The 15,829-nt window shown below is 38.6% G+C and overlaps 1 protein-coding gene across 4 annotated transcripts in view; it reads left to right on the forward strand.

The window, feature by feature from the left end:
* The window catches only part of CTNNAL1 (catenin alpha like 1), a 54,344-nt gene that overhangs the window by 6,794 nt on the left and 31,721 nt on the right, over positions 1–15,829 (forward strand). For all 4 annotated transcript variants that reach the window (XM_064506762.1, XM_064506761.1, XM_064506759.1 and 1 more), the window contains exons 2-3: positions 6,753–6,942; positions 13,234–13,421. In XM_064506762.1, coding sequence (XP_064362832.1) covers positions 6,753–6,942; positions 13,234–13,421 — 378 coding nt within the window. The remainder of the gene's footprint in view (positions 1–6,752; positions 6,943–13,233; positions 13,422–15,829) is intronic.

The raw sequence follows: 15,829 nt of genomic DNA on the forward strand, positions 1-15,829 counted from the left end.
CAGCATACTGCTTAAACCAAGTGTCTAGAATCTCAGACAGGCATTCCATGGGAATAGCATAAGAGCCCTGATCAACAAAATATAAGTACCGTCAAAAAGACTGCTTCCTTTCTAGCACTTGACCAGTAAATCCTAAAGTAAACAACATACAATGTATTTCTTTTGTGCAAAAAAGACTTTCAGATAATCTTTTTGCTCATTAATGCCTGCCCAAACACCACAAATGCTAGTGACCTTGCACGTTCTTTCTCTGCAAACTAGAGTATAGTGGAAATTTTCTTAACATCAGTTGTGTTTAACTTTGCCTTGAAAAGTACTGGAAAGCTTTAATGGCCTAGATTAGCCAAGGGACCATTTAAGAAGGTGAAATGCCCTGGTTCTTCATTTTTATGATGGTATGGACTGCTTGAGTCCCTCTAATTTGTTTGAGTTCAAAGTCAGAAAGATACTTTCAGCACACATACTTAAACTTTGCATTAAGATGAAGGGATAATATTCCAGAGGAGAGATGGCTGTGTAAAGATCATTTACAAGATTTTGCTGACTGCATCTCAAATGTTAGTTGCTCCTGTCTGACTGGGTAGTACCTGACTGTATGCTGATTTGGTGAGAGCTGCTGCAATGGGTCAGGAAGCACATCACGTACCAGCTCTTAAAACTCTGTGATGCAGACATGTTCTAGTGGTGCTGTGGACACCATGTAGTGGAGAAAAAACTAAAAAGTCGCTATTGTAACATTTTATAAGTACTACCTATAGCTTGCTGTTGTTAACAGGTACTTGCCTATTAATATAAAATTCCTCTTGAGGCCTATCTTATATTTTATAGACTCCAGTGCAAGTCTGATTAACTGTGGCAGATGAGAGAGGATGCATCTCCTTCTAAACAGTAAGAGGTGTCCTGTAACACTTGCCTGCTGCATTAGCCTGGGTTCTGGGTTGGTGACCACAGCTATGTGATTTCTTTCTCTTAAGTAATACTCTAATTTTATTAAATAATGCAAATGTGGTCCCAGCAGTGCAGTTTTACTGCATTAGGACTAATATCTGTCACAGCAGGATACTGAGAATGAGTTTCTCTGGGAAGCTGTGGGTATGCATAATGAATTACTATCCCTAATAAAGTCTTTTTAATCAGGAGTCCTTGTCAGATCAATTCAGTTAAGTGAGTTTGCACTTTGTGAACACAAGGCTCCAGGTCCCTGACTTGGGTAAAACACCACATCTACTTTGAAGTCAGTGCACACACAATTAAATAAGTTGACATCCTGGCCCTAAGAGTTAACTTTTGTGTGTGTTTGTGTGACAAGAAAACTAATGTAGCTCTATAGTGTCCCCAGTACATACTTAGAATATGTAATCATGCTTTGTGTGTTTCATTTTTCCCTCCAACAACTTTTGAACCCTGTTCACATCCAGAGACTCTGTACCTATCAGTGTATTTCAACCACATTTGCAAGAAAGATAGATGTTTCAAAGATACAACTTTCCAGTAAGTTTGAAGGAAGCAGATAAGAAAGGAGAGACACTGTATATATGTGTAGAACTCTGAGTGCACTTTTGAAGCAAATTTCTCAACTGCCTGCTCTCAGTGTGTGTAGCTTCATGTCATGGAGTGGTCTCACTGTGTATGAAATGGATTCTTTTCAGATTAAATTGAACTGGGAGATGATGTCCAGGAATGTCCTTAATACACTTCAATCACATATGAGCACACAGTCCTTTGGACCAGTCAAGGGGTGCTAAAAGATCCCTGCAAAGCAGATAGCACAGACTGCGACTACTTTTCTCTACAGACCCAGTCCTATTACTCCACACAGCTTGCTAACATAGACATCAGCGCCCCCACCTGAGGCACACCCTATTTGACAGCAAATAGTCTATCACGTGTTGTATAAGGGCCACAGCTTCAGGAAAGCTTCAGCTAGAGTTCATACCTTATTAGATACCAGGAAGTCTATTCTTCCATCCGTGTGTCTGTTGACTGCACCTCAACGGGAGATCACAGGATTGCCTGTAAATTCAGGCAAAACTTCATTCCGACCCCTGAAAGCAAGCAGGTGTCATGAGTTCTGGTGTTCACAGAGCAGCTGTTAAACAATGTGTTTAACAGAAGCAGTTCTGCCTCTGATTTTGAATTCATACTAGTATAACCTCTAGAAAAATCTGGCTCCTTTGACCATTCTCGTTGTTCTTATCTTTTTAAAATTTCTCTAGCTGCTCATTTTTGTGTTTGAGTCTGTATTCCCTGAAGGATTTGCATGTCACAGCATTATAATTAATAATATATGATATTATAAAGGAAGATTGTTGACTGGGGAGACAGTTCCTTAGGTTTCTTGTTCCTCTTTGCTTTTTCTCCATTTAACTTGTCCAATTTTATACCTTTGCTTTAAATGTTTAAACATTGGGCACAAAAAAGATTTTTTGCCTATTCTTTAGTTTAGAAGTCTAGCTTATTAACCCTGTAATACTAGTTGCTTTATTTGTATCCTGGAGTAAATCATATCGTATGCTTCCCCTTCCCTTTCCCACTGTCCCCATATTACTGCTTAGTGATTTTTTTTTTTTTTTTTTTTTTTTAAACACCAGTATCTAACCTGGTCAAATAATCTCTCCAGTTATTATTAGCATTAGTTTCCATTGGTTTGTCACATAATGTACAAGTGAAATTACTCTCCTTGCTCAGTTATGATCTTGTTCATTAGTCCTTTAACTTTGATTGTTAATGAACATTTTAAGTCTTCATTGAAAAATCTGAAATTGTAATTGCTATTGGTGTCAAATATGGTATTAAAGTAAATTTTCTCCAATGGATTGTGCCTCAGCTTTTTTGTAGCTTCATTTTAAATGGAGATTATTCCTGAGTATATCCTGTCATTTTTAACACTTCATGATGGGAAGAAAATGATATTTCTCAGGATTACATGTTCTTGTTGTTTACACAGCTGTGTTCTCTGCAGGTGGCAGGTTATGAGAAGCCCATCTATTTCTGAACACCTTTTCTCATTTCAGTGACACTGTGTTTTACATTTGGTATATGTCTAACTCCTACTTTTTAGAACCAGAGACAGCCTTTTCTCCTGTAGCTGATGTTTATTTGATGTCATTCTCTACCTTTCTTTCATCCTGATTGACTTATTTCTGTTTGAGGGCTGTTTGCTACTTGCATCTTTAACTAACCTACTATACAAATTTTACTGTATTTGCACAGGGTATATTTACCACATGTGATGATGTAGTGTTGATCACACTTTAAATAGATATTATATGAAGTTGTTTTTGTTCTGATATGTTTCAAATTTCTTGACTAAGCTTTGTTTTAGTGCTTTTCGTGTGTGTGTGTGTGTGTGTGTGTGTGTGTGTGTGTATTTTTTAACTGGTAACCCACATAGCCTCTGACTTCTCTGGAAAAACTATGTACCTCAACAAAGTTCCTTCCATTCCAATGTGAAGATAGTTACTGTAGTGGCTGTAATGTAGCTAGAACAAAAAGAAAGGATATTGCGCAGCTAAGAGTTCGCTATTCGAAAAGGTAGTTGCAAATCCTTAGCTGCTGTGTGTAGATCATAGGTTTCCAAGCTCAGATTAATCTGCAAATACAAGCTGCTTAAGTGGCTGTTGGTGTTGGTGGTACCTGCCAAGACAGCTGCTACTTTTTGCTCCATCTAATGAGGTGGGGAGTGAGGTGGGTGTTTTTTCTTGAAATCATGCAGAACTGTTCATCTCTATGAAGAGAATGCTGAGAAAGTGGTAGGAATTTTAAACTTCACACATATCTCTCTTAAAAGTAATTCTGAAAATGTTTATACTTCAATAAAGCAATTTGAATTGTGACATCTTAGTACTTTTATCATTTACATGCCTCTACAGTAACATCTGGAATTAAAATGCACTTAATGATATGTAGTGGGTCGTTATGGATGGATTTCGTTCATTCTACATTGTTAGTTTCATATGTATTTTTTTCAGTGTTATGCCAAACATGTTCAAACATGTTCGTGTTTTATTGAACATGTTATACAAACATGTTATTTTATTAATACAAAATGATGCATGAGGCAAGCTTGCAGCCAGGATGTGCATCCAGTTTGTATTTTAGTTGTCTGAGGCCGTGTTATTCTATGTACTTTTGAAAAGCCAGTAACTGAAAGAATGTAAAATTACTCCGTTCCTTGTATAGCATTGGATTAAGCTGTCTGCTTGAAAATCGGTTGAGGAAACATAACTTTGTTGTGACCCTCCTTTAAATTGGTTTCCTTCAGCGTAGAGTAATTTGGGCTATTGCCCTCTGTACACTTACTGCCCTTCTCATGACTATTTGGGAACTAGCTAGCTGGTATTGTTAGATAAGCTGTTGTCAAGTGTTTGGTAGTTTGTTACACCTGAAGGGCCTACAGTACAAGAATTTGAGAGAACTGCATTTTACAGCTGTTTTTAACCAAGTATCAATTTGATATTATTAATTTGAGTTTCCACTGAAGTGATGATAACTGTGGGGTTTTATTTTTGTTTTTTGTTTCTTTTTTTTTTTTAATTCCGTTGGGGAATATTATTCCTACTGTAGAGTGAACCTGAAAGTATTGAGATGTTTGCTTAGTTTACTCTTTAGCAGGACCCTGTTTTCATCCTAAACTGATATTATCAGTGGATGGGCATCAGGAGTTTGTAGGCTTTGGGGAGGAAGGTTGGTGAACTGGGAACTTGCAGGGACAGATTCATTGTATAAACCACAGAAGGTAGCCTTCCTTTATTGCTTGGGTACAGGTCAGAAATAGGAGGGCATATCTAAGAAGGCAGTGGGCAGAAGATGCATTTCTACAATGATGTGTTGTACTAGGACAAAATGTTCTTCTATCCCCTTGGCAGTCCTTGGAAAGGGGAACACTCTTTATCTGGGAAGCTCTTTACTTTTTCTGGCCTCTTTACTTTTGTCAAACGTGCTGTGGGGTTTTGTTTGTTTTTTAGTGCAAAGTGTCCTACAAAGTATTGACAATTGCAAAGGGGTTAACATTGCTAGTTTGACCAAGCCAGCCCCATGACTTGTAAAGCATTCAAAAATACTGCAAATTTTGCCAAGAAATACAACTCATTAAATGATATGGCAGATGAAAGCCTTGGGCATTGATCAAATGCTGACATAGAACAGTTCTTACACTGATTCCTTCTATTTCCGTGTTTCTGATGTGAACGTTACAGATGCAGCTTTTATACTCTTGCTATACCATAGGCTAGACTGCAGGAGAATGCAGGAGTGAATGGTGTGGGATAAGTCAACTGTGATTAAACTGACATAGCTGAGGTGTTTAAACATGTCAGCAAAGTGATACATGTAATTCTGAGATTCCTTCGGTGGAGACATTTGAGCCTCTGGGGATGTAAGGCTACTCATCAGTACTCCAGTGCAGTTCTGCAAGTGTTTTAAACTGCGCTGTTGCTTGAAAGGAGCACTTTTGCCCATCTTTTTCTGTCCATTCTGTACCCTTTCCCTTTTGCCACCAAAACTATGCATATAGCTATGCAGTGAACTGGACTGGGAAATTGATTAGGGGTAAAGCTTAACTAACAAACACCACCTTCTCCACAATTCAGTTTTAACCCACATCAGATAAATTCCTTGCAAATATGAGAGAGGGAGAGAAGGACAGGCACAACTGTCTGTTCTGGCAACACCGATGGCTTATTTGCTGGTTTAGGATGTTTGAAACTACAGTGTTGGACTTAGGTCCTGCATCTCAGAATATTGGTGTTGTACCAAAAGTGTGAAGCTCTTACATTGTAATATAATTTGTAGTTAGTTAATTCTGACTGAAATCCTGCACACTGTTCCCATATTTCTTGTTGCCTGAGTTGAAAACCTACTTCTGCAAGCCTGCCTTTCTCTTTGGATGGGAGAGGGTTCTCCTCCCTGTATTTGGTGTTTTGGTCAAATCATTTTTTTGTACGCTGTATGAGCCAGAAGGTGATCTCTGGTCAGTGTGATCCAAGAAGTAGCACAGCGTAATGCAAGGCAGAAAGGCTGATACAGAATGCAGAGTTTAGAACAAGAATGCCGTCACAAACTGTTTTACTAACTTGCATCAAAACAGCAACCTCTTCTAAATTCCAGAAAGCTCGCAAGTAATTCAGGAAGTTTAAATTATGAGTACATTGAATATTTTAATGGGGGAGTGGATGGAATAGAAAACTTAAGATGGTTTCTAAAAGGTGAATAGTTCTTTTTGTTTAAAGACTGTGTTATTCCTCATTCCTTCTTAGTCTGTCTTAAAAGACGTTTTATCCAACTCATTACAAAGGTTCCTTTCAGTAATAAGGGCTACACCTCCTGAGTCTTGGCTGATGAGTGTGTGTACTTATGTGGCAGCACAAAAACTTTGCAAGTTTTCTGATGCTGGCAAACCTAAAATGGTGTTGGTATGCCAACTAGTAGACTCCAGCTTTTACTGAGTCCATCTTAATGTGAAAGCCTGCTGAGAGACCTAGGGCAGTATATTTTAATATTGCAACTGAGAAGGAAAAATCCCTCAGTTCTTTTAAGAAGTGAAATGAGCTGAGATCACAGCAGATGAGAAAGCTGAATTATACTTTTTTTTTTTTTTTTTTCCCCCTCCCCCTGCGGAAGAACTTAAATGATGCTTCATGGTTCAACACTAAATTTTATTAGTAAAATGTACTAAAAATCTTGCCTTTAATATTAGAATTGAAATATCTTGTTGCATGTAGTTCTAATAACTAATTCTTACTTGTTTACAGATAACTACCCTTATTAATCATAAGGATAAACTAAAGCGTTCAGACAAGACTCTGCAAGCAATTCAGCGAGTGGGCCAAGCAGTTAACTTGGCAGTTGCAAAATTTGTTACTGTAGGTGAAGCCATAGCCAACGAAAATCATGAATTGAAAGAGGAAATGAGTGTTGCTTGCATTGAGGCGAAGAGAGCAGGTATGTGGTTATTCAAGAAACTTGTAGCCTCTTGTGTTTGTGCAACTTCTGGTTCTCAGTATGTTTAGTGTCAGGGATAATGTAAGAAATTTAATTGGTTGTTTAATTGTTTGACCTTCTTGTGCTGGTTCATTTCAGGCTTGATTTGCTACCTGATCTTGTCACTTACTTAAATATCAGTCATTTTATGAGGAGGGGATAGAATTGTGTGGTACCTTTTATGTGATCTCTTGCCACAAGAAATTACCTGACTGCTGTTTATTTTATGATACTACTACAGACAAAGAGCAGAATTTTAAGAATACAGGTTTAGAGCTTGCTGTTGTCAAGCTAAAAGTGCAGTTTTTAAAGTAATTTTGATGTTAGATGATTGAGATCACTGCATTCTAAATCCGAATGAAGGTCAGTGTTAACCCATATTTTATCAGTGCTCAGTAAGTTGACTCACTCTGGTAAAAATGAAAATCTTAGAGTATTTGCCTTTTTGCTGAATTGACTTTGTTGCAAACTCTCTGACTGCGTGGATTGAATTTGAAATGCAAACAATGCCCCAAAAGCCCTTTTCTAAAATAGTAGGTTACAGTCTCTGGTACTGTAAAAGAATGTCAGTGTCATCCTAGAAACTACTTCTCTAGATATCAAGTACTGTTCCTTGTATGATACTTTAGTGACTGTTAACAAATTCATATTCTTATATTTGCAGTGCAGTATTCAGCAAGGTCATATCTGGAAGAATATTACTTTTGTTGTGTCCCCCCCCCTCCCCCAAATACATTCAGATAATCGGGAGTACTGCTTGAAGTTTTTCCTCCTTTAGCAGGTAAAAGTAACTACAGGTGTGTGACAGACTTTCTCCACTGAAGCCACAGTCAGCAGAAGGTCTATCTTGAGCTTCGAAATAAAATGCTAAGAAGCCTGAATAATCAAAGTTTGCATTGATAATCTCAGCTGTTAGAAGACCAAAGCAGTCTGAAGCTTTATTTCCTGTTTTGACAGGTTTGCTGTGGCCAAGTGCTCTTTTTTTTCCTTTGTTTTTCCACCTGTGTATCTAGGAGGAGCTCAGAATCAAAACTTGTCTGACTGCACTGTTTTCTTTTACCAAATGGTTATACTCTCTTTATGTTATAAGATCTATTTCCTATTGTCCAGTGATGTGTCTTAGTCTAGAGGAGTGAGAATACAGACTGTTTAGTTTTCAGCCAAGCCTCAGATTACCTTGGCATGGGTCAGTTATTCTTTCTGAGCCATTTCAGCTCTAACTGAAGACTTGCATAGGATATTCAGTACACTGAGCACGTTTGTTGCCTGTTGTTTTGGGGGGGTTGTGTGTGTGGGGGGGGGGGCTTGCAAGTTTTTTGCGGGGGAGATTGTTTGTGGCGGTGGTTTCTTTTGTTTTGGGAGGGAGAAAGAGGGGAGTAGAGTTCCCATAACACTGTAGGAACTTGCGCCAACCATGGCTTACTGCTTCAGGCACCAGCCCTTCTCATGGGGAGGGGAAAGGATTTGTGGGGAGCTGTAGTTTGCTGCAGCTATTTGAATTCTGTGAGGAGAGTGTGGAACAGAAAACTTCTGTTTTACTCTTGCAGAGCAGAGAGAAAATGAAGGGAGAAGTAGGTGAAGAAGCATCCTCTCTAAGATAAACTTTGGTAACTGCTTCTCGTTGACTAAGATTGCACTAGGCATTTGTTTTTTCTTTGTTTCCAGTTGCATGGTCATATTAAGGAAGCAAAAAATGGAGAACTATTCTGAAACCAGTTTCCTGTCACTTGAAATGTTCTGTGTTGTAAAAATTATATATACAGTAAAGCAGTGTTGAGCAGTAACAATAAAATGAAGCTTATGTGATTTAATGTGTAAAGCAATAGCTTAACTCTGTAATTCTGGGTTGGAGAAGTTTGGTTTTTATTGTAATAAAACATTCACAGATGTGTAAGTAGCTAAATCTGACCATTTCCTCTCTGGGTGTGTTTTGATTTTTTTTTTTTTTTTTTAAGTGTTGACATTCCATCTTCTAAAGGCACACGCAGTAGAAAGCCATTGCTGTTTAGAAACAAATAGATTCAGGACATTGAAACGAGATAGTTCTGTTGTACTAGTCTTCAGTGCAGAGGATGTTGTGGAGCTATTTATACTCTATTTTAGCCAATAAATTAGATGCTGCCTGAAAAATAAAGGGAGACATGAAGAGGAAGAAAAATAACTGCTAGACATAGAAGATATGTTTCAATACTAAAGGATTTAGAACATGAAGTGTCTTAACTGCAAACAGAAGTATGGAGTCTTTAAATTCATTGCATCTCCTGCAGAGGCTTTGAAGGAAGAAGAATGTTGCATCTGACTCATGAAGGTTAATCGATTAACTGAAGTGTTTTAGACTTGTTATGGCGACTTCCTCATAATAAACCTTGTTATTTGATTGACTGAAATAAAATAGAATTATAAAACAAACACTCCAGAGGGTCTTGTATCGGACTTTCCCTAACACTGTTCCTGCACCGTTTCGGTGTTCACAAAGGCAATATAGTAGTGGAACATATCTCAAAGAAGCACATTTCTGGGTGCCCATCTGTGTGGTTTTTTTTTTTTTTTTTTCCCAAAAGAAAGGAAAAACTAGTTAATTGAAAAGAGAAAACACCCATCAAGAATGAGTTAGTGCCATAACATTTTCAGTGTTTTGACATGTTGAATGTATGGCCCTAAAGGAAAGACATGGAGTAAAAATTATGGCAATAAACAGCTGTCTGTATTCTTGCCTTTTCTTCCTTATTCCTTCCTTACAGAAGGAATAAATAAATAAGACTAAAAAGCAACAATGTAAAATAAATAAATAGAATAATTTAGGTTGGAAAGGACTTCTAGAACTCATCTAGTTCAGCAGGTCCCGTTAAAGCATGATGCTCAGGGCCTTGGCTGGTTGAGTTTTAAGTATCTCCAAGAATTCAGGCTCTGCAACTTCTTTGCACACCTCTCCCAGTGTTTGACCACCCTCATGGTGGAAAAAGCTTTTTCTTTTATTTTGACAAATTTTCCTGTGATCCAACTTCTGCATGTTACTTCTTATTCTGTCACTGTGCACCTCTGAGAACAGTCTGTTTCTCTGTCTTCTCCATACCTGCCTATTAGGTAATTTTAGAAAGCAGTAAGCTCTGCCATTAGCCTTCTCTTCTTAAGGCCGAGCAAGCCCTGTTCCTTCAACCTTTCCTCTTATGTCACATGCTCCACTACATCAATGTCAGTCTTGTACTGGGCACCCCCAAATGGGACACAGTATTCCAGATGCTGTCTCACAAGTGCCAATTAAAAGGGAAGAATCCCTTCCCTCAGGCAGCTGCGGAGTGTAGCCAGCAGGCTGCCTCTGCCAACTCTTGTTCAGCTCATCGGTCACTGGGTTCTTTGTGCCCTTCCCTGAAAAGGTTCTCCCTAGGCAATTGACCCCCAGCCTGTTACATGGTGTTATGCACTGTTACATGGTGTTATCCTGGCCGAGACACAGGACTTTGCACTTGCCTGTGTTGAACTTCATGAACTTCCTGACGGACCATTTTTCCAGCCTGCCTATGCCCTTCTGTCTAGCAGCCCTGTCCTGCAGCATATTGGACGCTCCTGCAGTTTGGTGTTGTCCACACGCCTGCTAAACGTACATGCACTCCCAACGTCTAGGTCATTAATAATGATGTTAGGCAGTAATGACCCCGTATCAGTCCCTGAGGGATGCCACTGGTAACTGACCACCAGTTGGACTTTATACCAATCCTTTGAGCTCAACGATCCAGCCAGTTCTCCATCCACCTTTTTATCCACTTATCCAGTTCATATTTCACAACTTAGTTATAGGGATGCTATAGGAGACCATGTCAAGGCCTTGCTAAAGTCAAGATGCACCACATGCATTGCTTTCTTTTCCACAGTGGGAGACATCTCATCATAGAAGGCATTCAGGTTGATCAGGCAGTCTTTGCCCTTGTAAGTCCATGCTAGTTCTACCCAATTGCTTTTTTGTGCTTCCTATGGAAATGGCTTCTGGGATGATTTTATTAATATTCCTCGAGACTGATGTGAGGATGACTGGCCAGTGATTCCCTGAGTTTTCCTCCCTACCCTTCTTGAAGATGGGTATGACAATTGCCTTTTTGCATCATCGTAATTCTCCCCCAATTGCAACGATCTTTCAAACATGATAAAAAGAAGCCTTACAGTGACACTGGGCTGCTTCCTCAGCACCCTCAAATGCATCCTGATGTGTTCCATGGGGTTGGGTATGCTCAGCTGGTTTAAATGCTCCCTAACTCAGTCTTCCCTCAGATAGGTCTTCGCCTCCTTGTTCCCAGGGTGCCATTCCTGTCCTGTAGTTGCAGATCTGCAGTCAGAGAAAGAAGTCTTTGTTCTGTTGTCAGAAGTCACAAGTTGCTAGAGCTCTGTAGAGCTGTTGACTGTCAGATGTTGCATCTCTTTCTATGTTTTCTGATTACTTTTTGTAAGACATGATGCTGCTTTTTAAAAAGGTGAATCCCTTAGCATAAGAAAAGGGCTAATGACATTGTACATCTTTCCTTGGTTACCAAAAGCACTCTATTTTAGTTGCTTTCTGTGTGTTGCTACAGCATTTTATCTTGTCATATATATTTTGGGAGGGCAAAGGAAGAGGTTGTGGTTAATTTCCAGACAAAGTTGAAAAGTTCCAACTAGAGAACGGAGTGACCTGAAATGAATTTGACTGTAGGGAAGGCAACAACCAGTCTGTTTCAGTGTTAAATGGTCTTCTTACCCAATTGAAGGCTTGTCTTACAGCTTCACTGTGGGTGTATCTGGCTGCCCGTACTGTTGTGTGGGTATTAGCTGTACTTCAAGGAAGTTTTCTTGCTTCTATTCAGGCCCTTCAGTTATGGAACTTATTTTGTCAACTGTCTCAAAGTGTATACTCCTTTGTATATCACACTCACATACTTCTAATAGAGAGACTTTCTGATTATTAGTAAATGCTCTTATCACCTGAATTAGTCACAGCAAGGTACAGGAAGTTTCCTGCCAGAATGCAGTACCTATTCAGGCAACTTAAGAGTTCAGGGATTATAGTTGTCACAGGAAAGAAATCTGTACATAATCACTGTGAATCTTGGAGCTCTGTGTTTTGAAGGACTGTTAGGCCTTCCTTGTTCCGTAGTACTTGTATTTTCTGATTAATAATGCATCCACAAGTTCTTCATATGAAGTAAGATAGCTGGAGACTCCTAGCTTTATCAGTTTTTGAAATGAGTATCTTACACATTTGGGTGAATTACCTTAGTTGAAGTCCTGTAGATAAGTCCTATTGGACTCAGTCAAATGTTCTAGGTATTATCTTCAAGGGTGATCTACAGGTTAGTTGTGATTGATCATCTTGTCCTGCTTGCTAACAGAAAGTGCGTCTGAGTTCAGCCTCCTTCAGCAGTCTTTCTGCCGTTATAGAACAGGAAACTGCCTTTCCTCCTATTCCGCTATTATCTAGGGTACTTAGAAAGATTTAATTGAATAGGGTCTTTTGATTTTCTCAGTAAACAAGGAGATCCATTGGCTGCATTGGAGTATAGAACTTTTTAATTACATTAAAAATATAGGTGGTCAAATAGCCCATTTTAACTATTACTGTATTGAATGATAGTTGAATAAAAAGATGTTTGTGAACTAAAAATGTGTTCTTTATCAGCGCTTCTTGCCTTTTTTCCTTTCCTGTCTCTGACAGCATACTGTTTGATGGTCTTTTCATGAACATAAAGTGCAGTAGTCTCATTACAGTGCTTCAATCCTATAAATTATAAAGTTGTTTGGAAGCTATTTATTCTTCAGGCCTTAGGGTTTTAACAGCAATATAAACCCTACAAATCAAAGGAATAATAACTGGAATTTGGAAAATGAAAGAGAATTTGTAGTTCTTCGTTCCTTGCTGCATCTCATTCATCCAGGATCATGGTGCTGCCTGTGTAGACATTGATTTGACTTTTGCTATTAAAATTGGAAAAATATCTCCCATGAGTGTTTCCTCACTCACTCCTGCCTCCTCCCTGGAAATTAGACTCTTTTAAGAAAATTAGTATGCCTTAGAAATGGAAGAATGGAGCAGTATTGAATAGTCAAAATTTAAATTTGGAGAGGGTGCCGCCAACAGTCAATAAAAAGAAAAAAAAATAAGAGAATTGTAGATAAGTTTGAAACAGTTGTTTTATCCACCAAAGGTAAGAGTCAAGTGTGCTCAGTGACCTAGTTTCTTTTTTTGTAAGTATGAAACTTTATTTATTTATTTATTTTTCTCTACAGGTGAAACAATTGCACAGCTTACGGATGCAGCAAGCTTGGATCATCCAGAACCTGATAGCCACATAACAATTTTTACAGACAAAACAGGTGTTGTAAAAGCTGCAAGATTGCTACTGTCTTCTGTGACAAAGGTGCTTGTGTTAGCAGACAGAATAGTTATTAAGCAGATTATAACTTCCAGAAACAAGGTATTTGTAGCTTCTTTTTTCTTTTGTTTAACTGATATCTGCAGTCAATGCAAAAGAGTGGGTGCTAAATGAACTGGTATTTTCATTGTATATCTAGCGAAAGTGCAAAATAAAGTGGTTAAAGTAAATGTCTTACGTAAGTTTACCTACGAAATATGTGAAATGATGGTAATTCAGCAGGAATAAAATAAAAATTTGTGGTGAGTTTTTACATTTTATGTGACCAGGCTAGCATCATTCACTTAATCTGTTGGAGAAGAGGCTATGTTCCTGTTTATTTAGCTTTATATTTGTTGTGAGGTGGAAAGAATGACTGTCAGTAAAATAGCTGATAAAATCTTCTCCTGGGTAAAGACAGGATGTTTCTACTGTCAGGAACAAGTTGAGAGCATTCTGAATGTGTCTAAAGCAAAAAGCTGTGAAGCATGATGATAGGAGTCAGTACTAGTGGAGATGGATTTATAGATTTAAAGTTTTGTGCAATTTAGCTTATGTTCATCTTTAAACTACTTAGTTGACTTAAACAACACATGAAGGCCTGCTTCACCTTAAATGTAGTCTGCTTCATATGCTACACGGTCTTGACTATAGGATACTCTGTTTTTTCCCTGATGTGCTGAAATGAAAGTAGAAAAACCTTATGTTTAAAAAATGAGAGCCTTATGGGGTTTGTTTCTTTTCCTTAATTTTCAACTCCTAATCCCATGTACAGCCCTTCTTTCCTCATCTAACCCCTCATGCTATCTCTTTGTCTTTTTCTGTCCCAATTTGCTTTCCATACATGCTGTTCTCTGTTGTCCAGCCACTAAATGAAAGGTGCTTAGTTGAGACCAAGGCTGAGAAAATACAGTGCCAGTTATACCTGCTTCAGTTTGACTCCAGACTTCAGTAGCACTAATTTGCTGTTTTAGTAATCTCTCCTTCTCTGAATGGTTGGTGAAAGTGGTGGCAGTTGTGTCAGTGTTAATTTGCAATAGATGCTTATAGATTGGTTTTTTCTTGCAGCAGACACCAGAGTTGTTGCCCTAAGACCATTTGCTGCCTTTTCCTGCCTTTCGTGACCATTTCTTCAGCCCACATCTGGAGCCATGCAGTGATCTGAATTCATTTTCTGTCATAAAAGTGGCTGGTTTTAAATACAGATTTAGGCTACAGAGTGACTGTACAAGTGCTTTTATCATGGAGTGATAAGGAGTCATCTGTCCTTTAGGCAACAGGGCATGGTTAATGACTGCTTTAAATATATATGAAAGTATTGTCCTGCATGCTGCAGTAATGTGAATACAACAAGCATAGGTATAGAAATACAATTTAATTCTGAAGGTATTTGACTATTTAAAATAAAGTCTAATATTCCAAACTAAGTGTGTCTAACTGTAATTGCTGTAGTCACCCTAGTTTTTGTGGTCTTTTGGGATTTACAGCATTCTCCTTTCTAAGCATAGTCTATGTGTTTGAGAATCTCTGGTTCTATTTATGATATTGGTAGGGCAATTCACATCTCTAAGATCAAGCCAAACAAATGATGGTGTCTTACACAGGCATATTCATCTATAGAGGATGCATTCCTGAAAAGCATGCCAGAGAGGAATATGATGGGCAGCAAAGCATTTTTTGCCATAAGAAATACAATAGAGGGAAGATGTGGACAGGGACTTAAGAAGTGCACATAAATTAAATATTGAGGGACAGTATAGTATATATGGTATAGAGAATGGAGAGACAGGAGCAGGATCAGTATTGTCAACTGGAGGACATGCTAGCTTTTGAAGAGGATGACTGTGACATCTCAGCTGCTTCATCTGAGACTGAATGCCTCATATTAAAATTTTAGTGCCAGTTTTCTTGCTGCCTCTTTCTGAAAAGCCACATTTTCCTTGTCATCATCTTCCTCATCTGAATCAAAAGTAGTTAAGTCAATCAAAGGTGAAAGATGGAAAAGGGGGTAATGCTTGGATGTTTAATCTCACAGATTTATGAAGTGATTGAGATCTTCTGGAATGGCGATCCAGTCCAAAACCCAGCTTCTTCTCTGGCTGATGATCCTGATGATCCTTTTTCTGCCTCTTCATCTGTATACCATATATTTTGTCTCTGTGTTTTTAAATTGCATGCGGTTCCTAAGTCCCTGCCCACATCTTCCCTCCATTACAAAATTTGCTTCACTGTCAGCAGACTTAGTTACTTCATCAGTGAGCTTAACATCTTGCTCTGCTTACTGTCATCAGTCAGGTTAGGAGTGCTAGAACAATGGATAGAGAAGTGGTGGATAGCAGGGTGTTGCTGTAATTTGCAGATCAGATCAAAATATGGTTGTGCCCTGAAGTGATGTCCGTCTAAGACTTCAGTCTGAAAAGCTACATTCATGGTGCAGCAACAGCTCTATAATTCTAAGCTCTAAATTAGAT

Source organism: Dromaius novaehollandiae, chromosome 2, assembly GCF_036370855.1.
Source record: "Dromaius novaehollandiae isolate bDroNov1 chromosome 2, bDroNov1.hap1, whole genome shotgun sequence".
NCBI classification, from domain to species: domain Eukaryota; kingdom Metazoa; phylum Chordata; class Aves; order Casuariiformes; family Dromaiidae; genus Dromaius; species Dromaius novaehollandiae.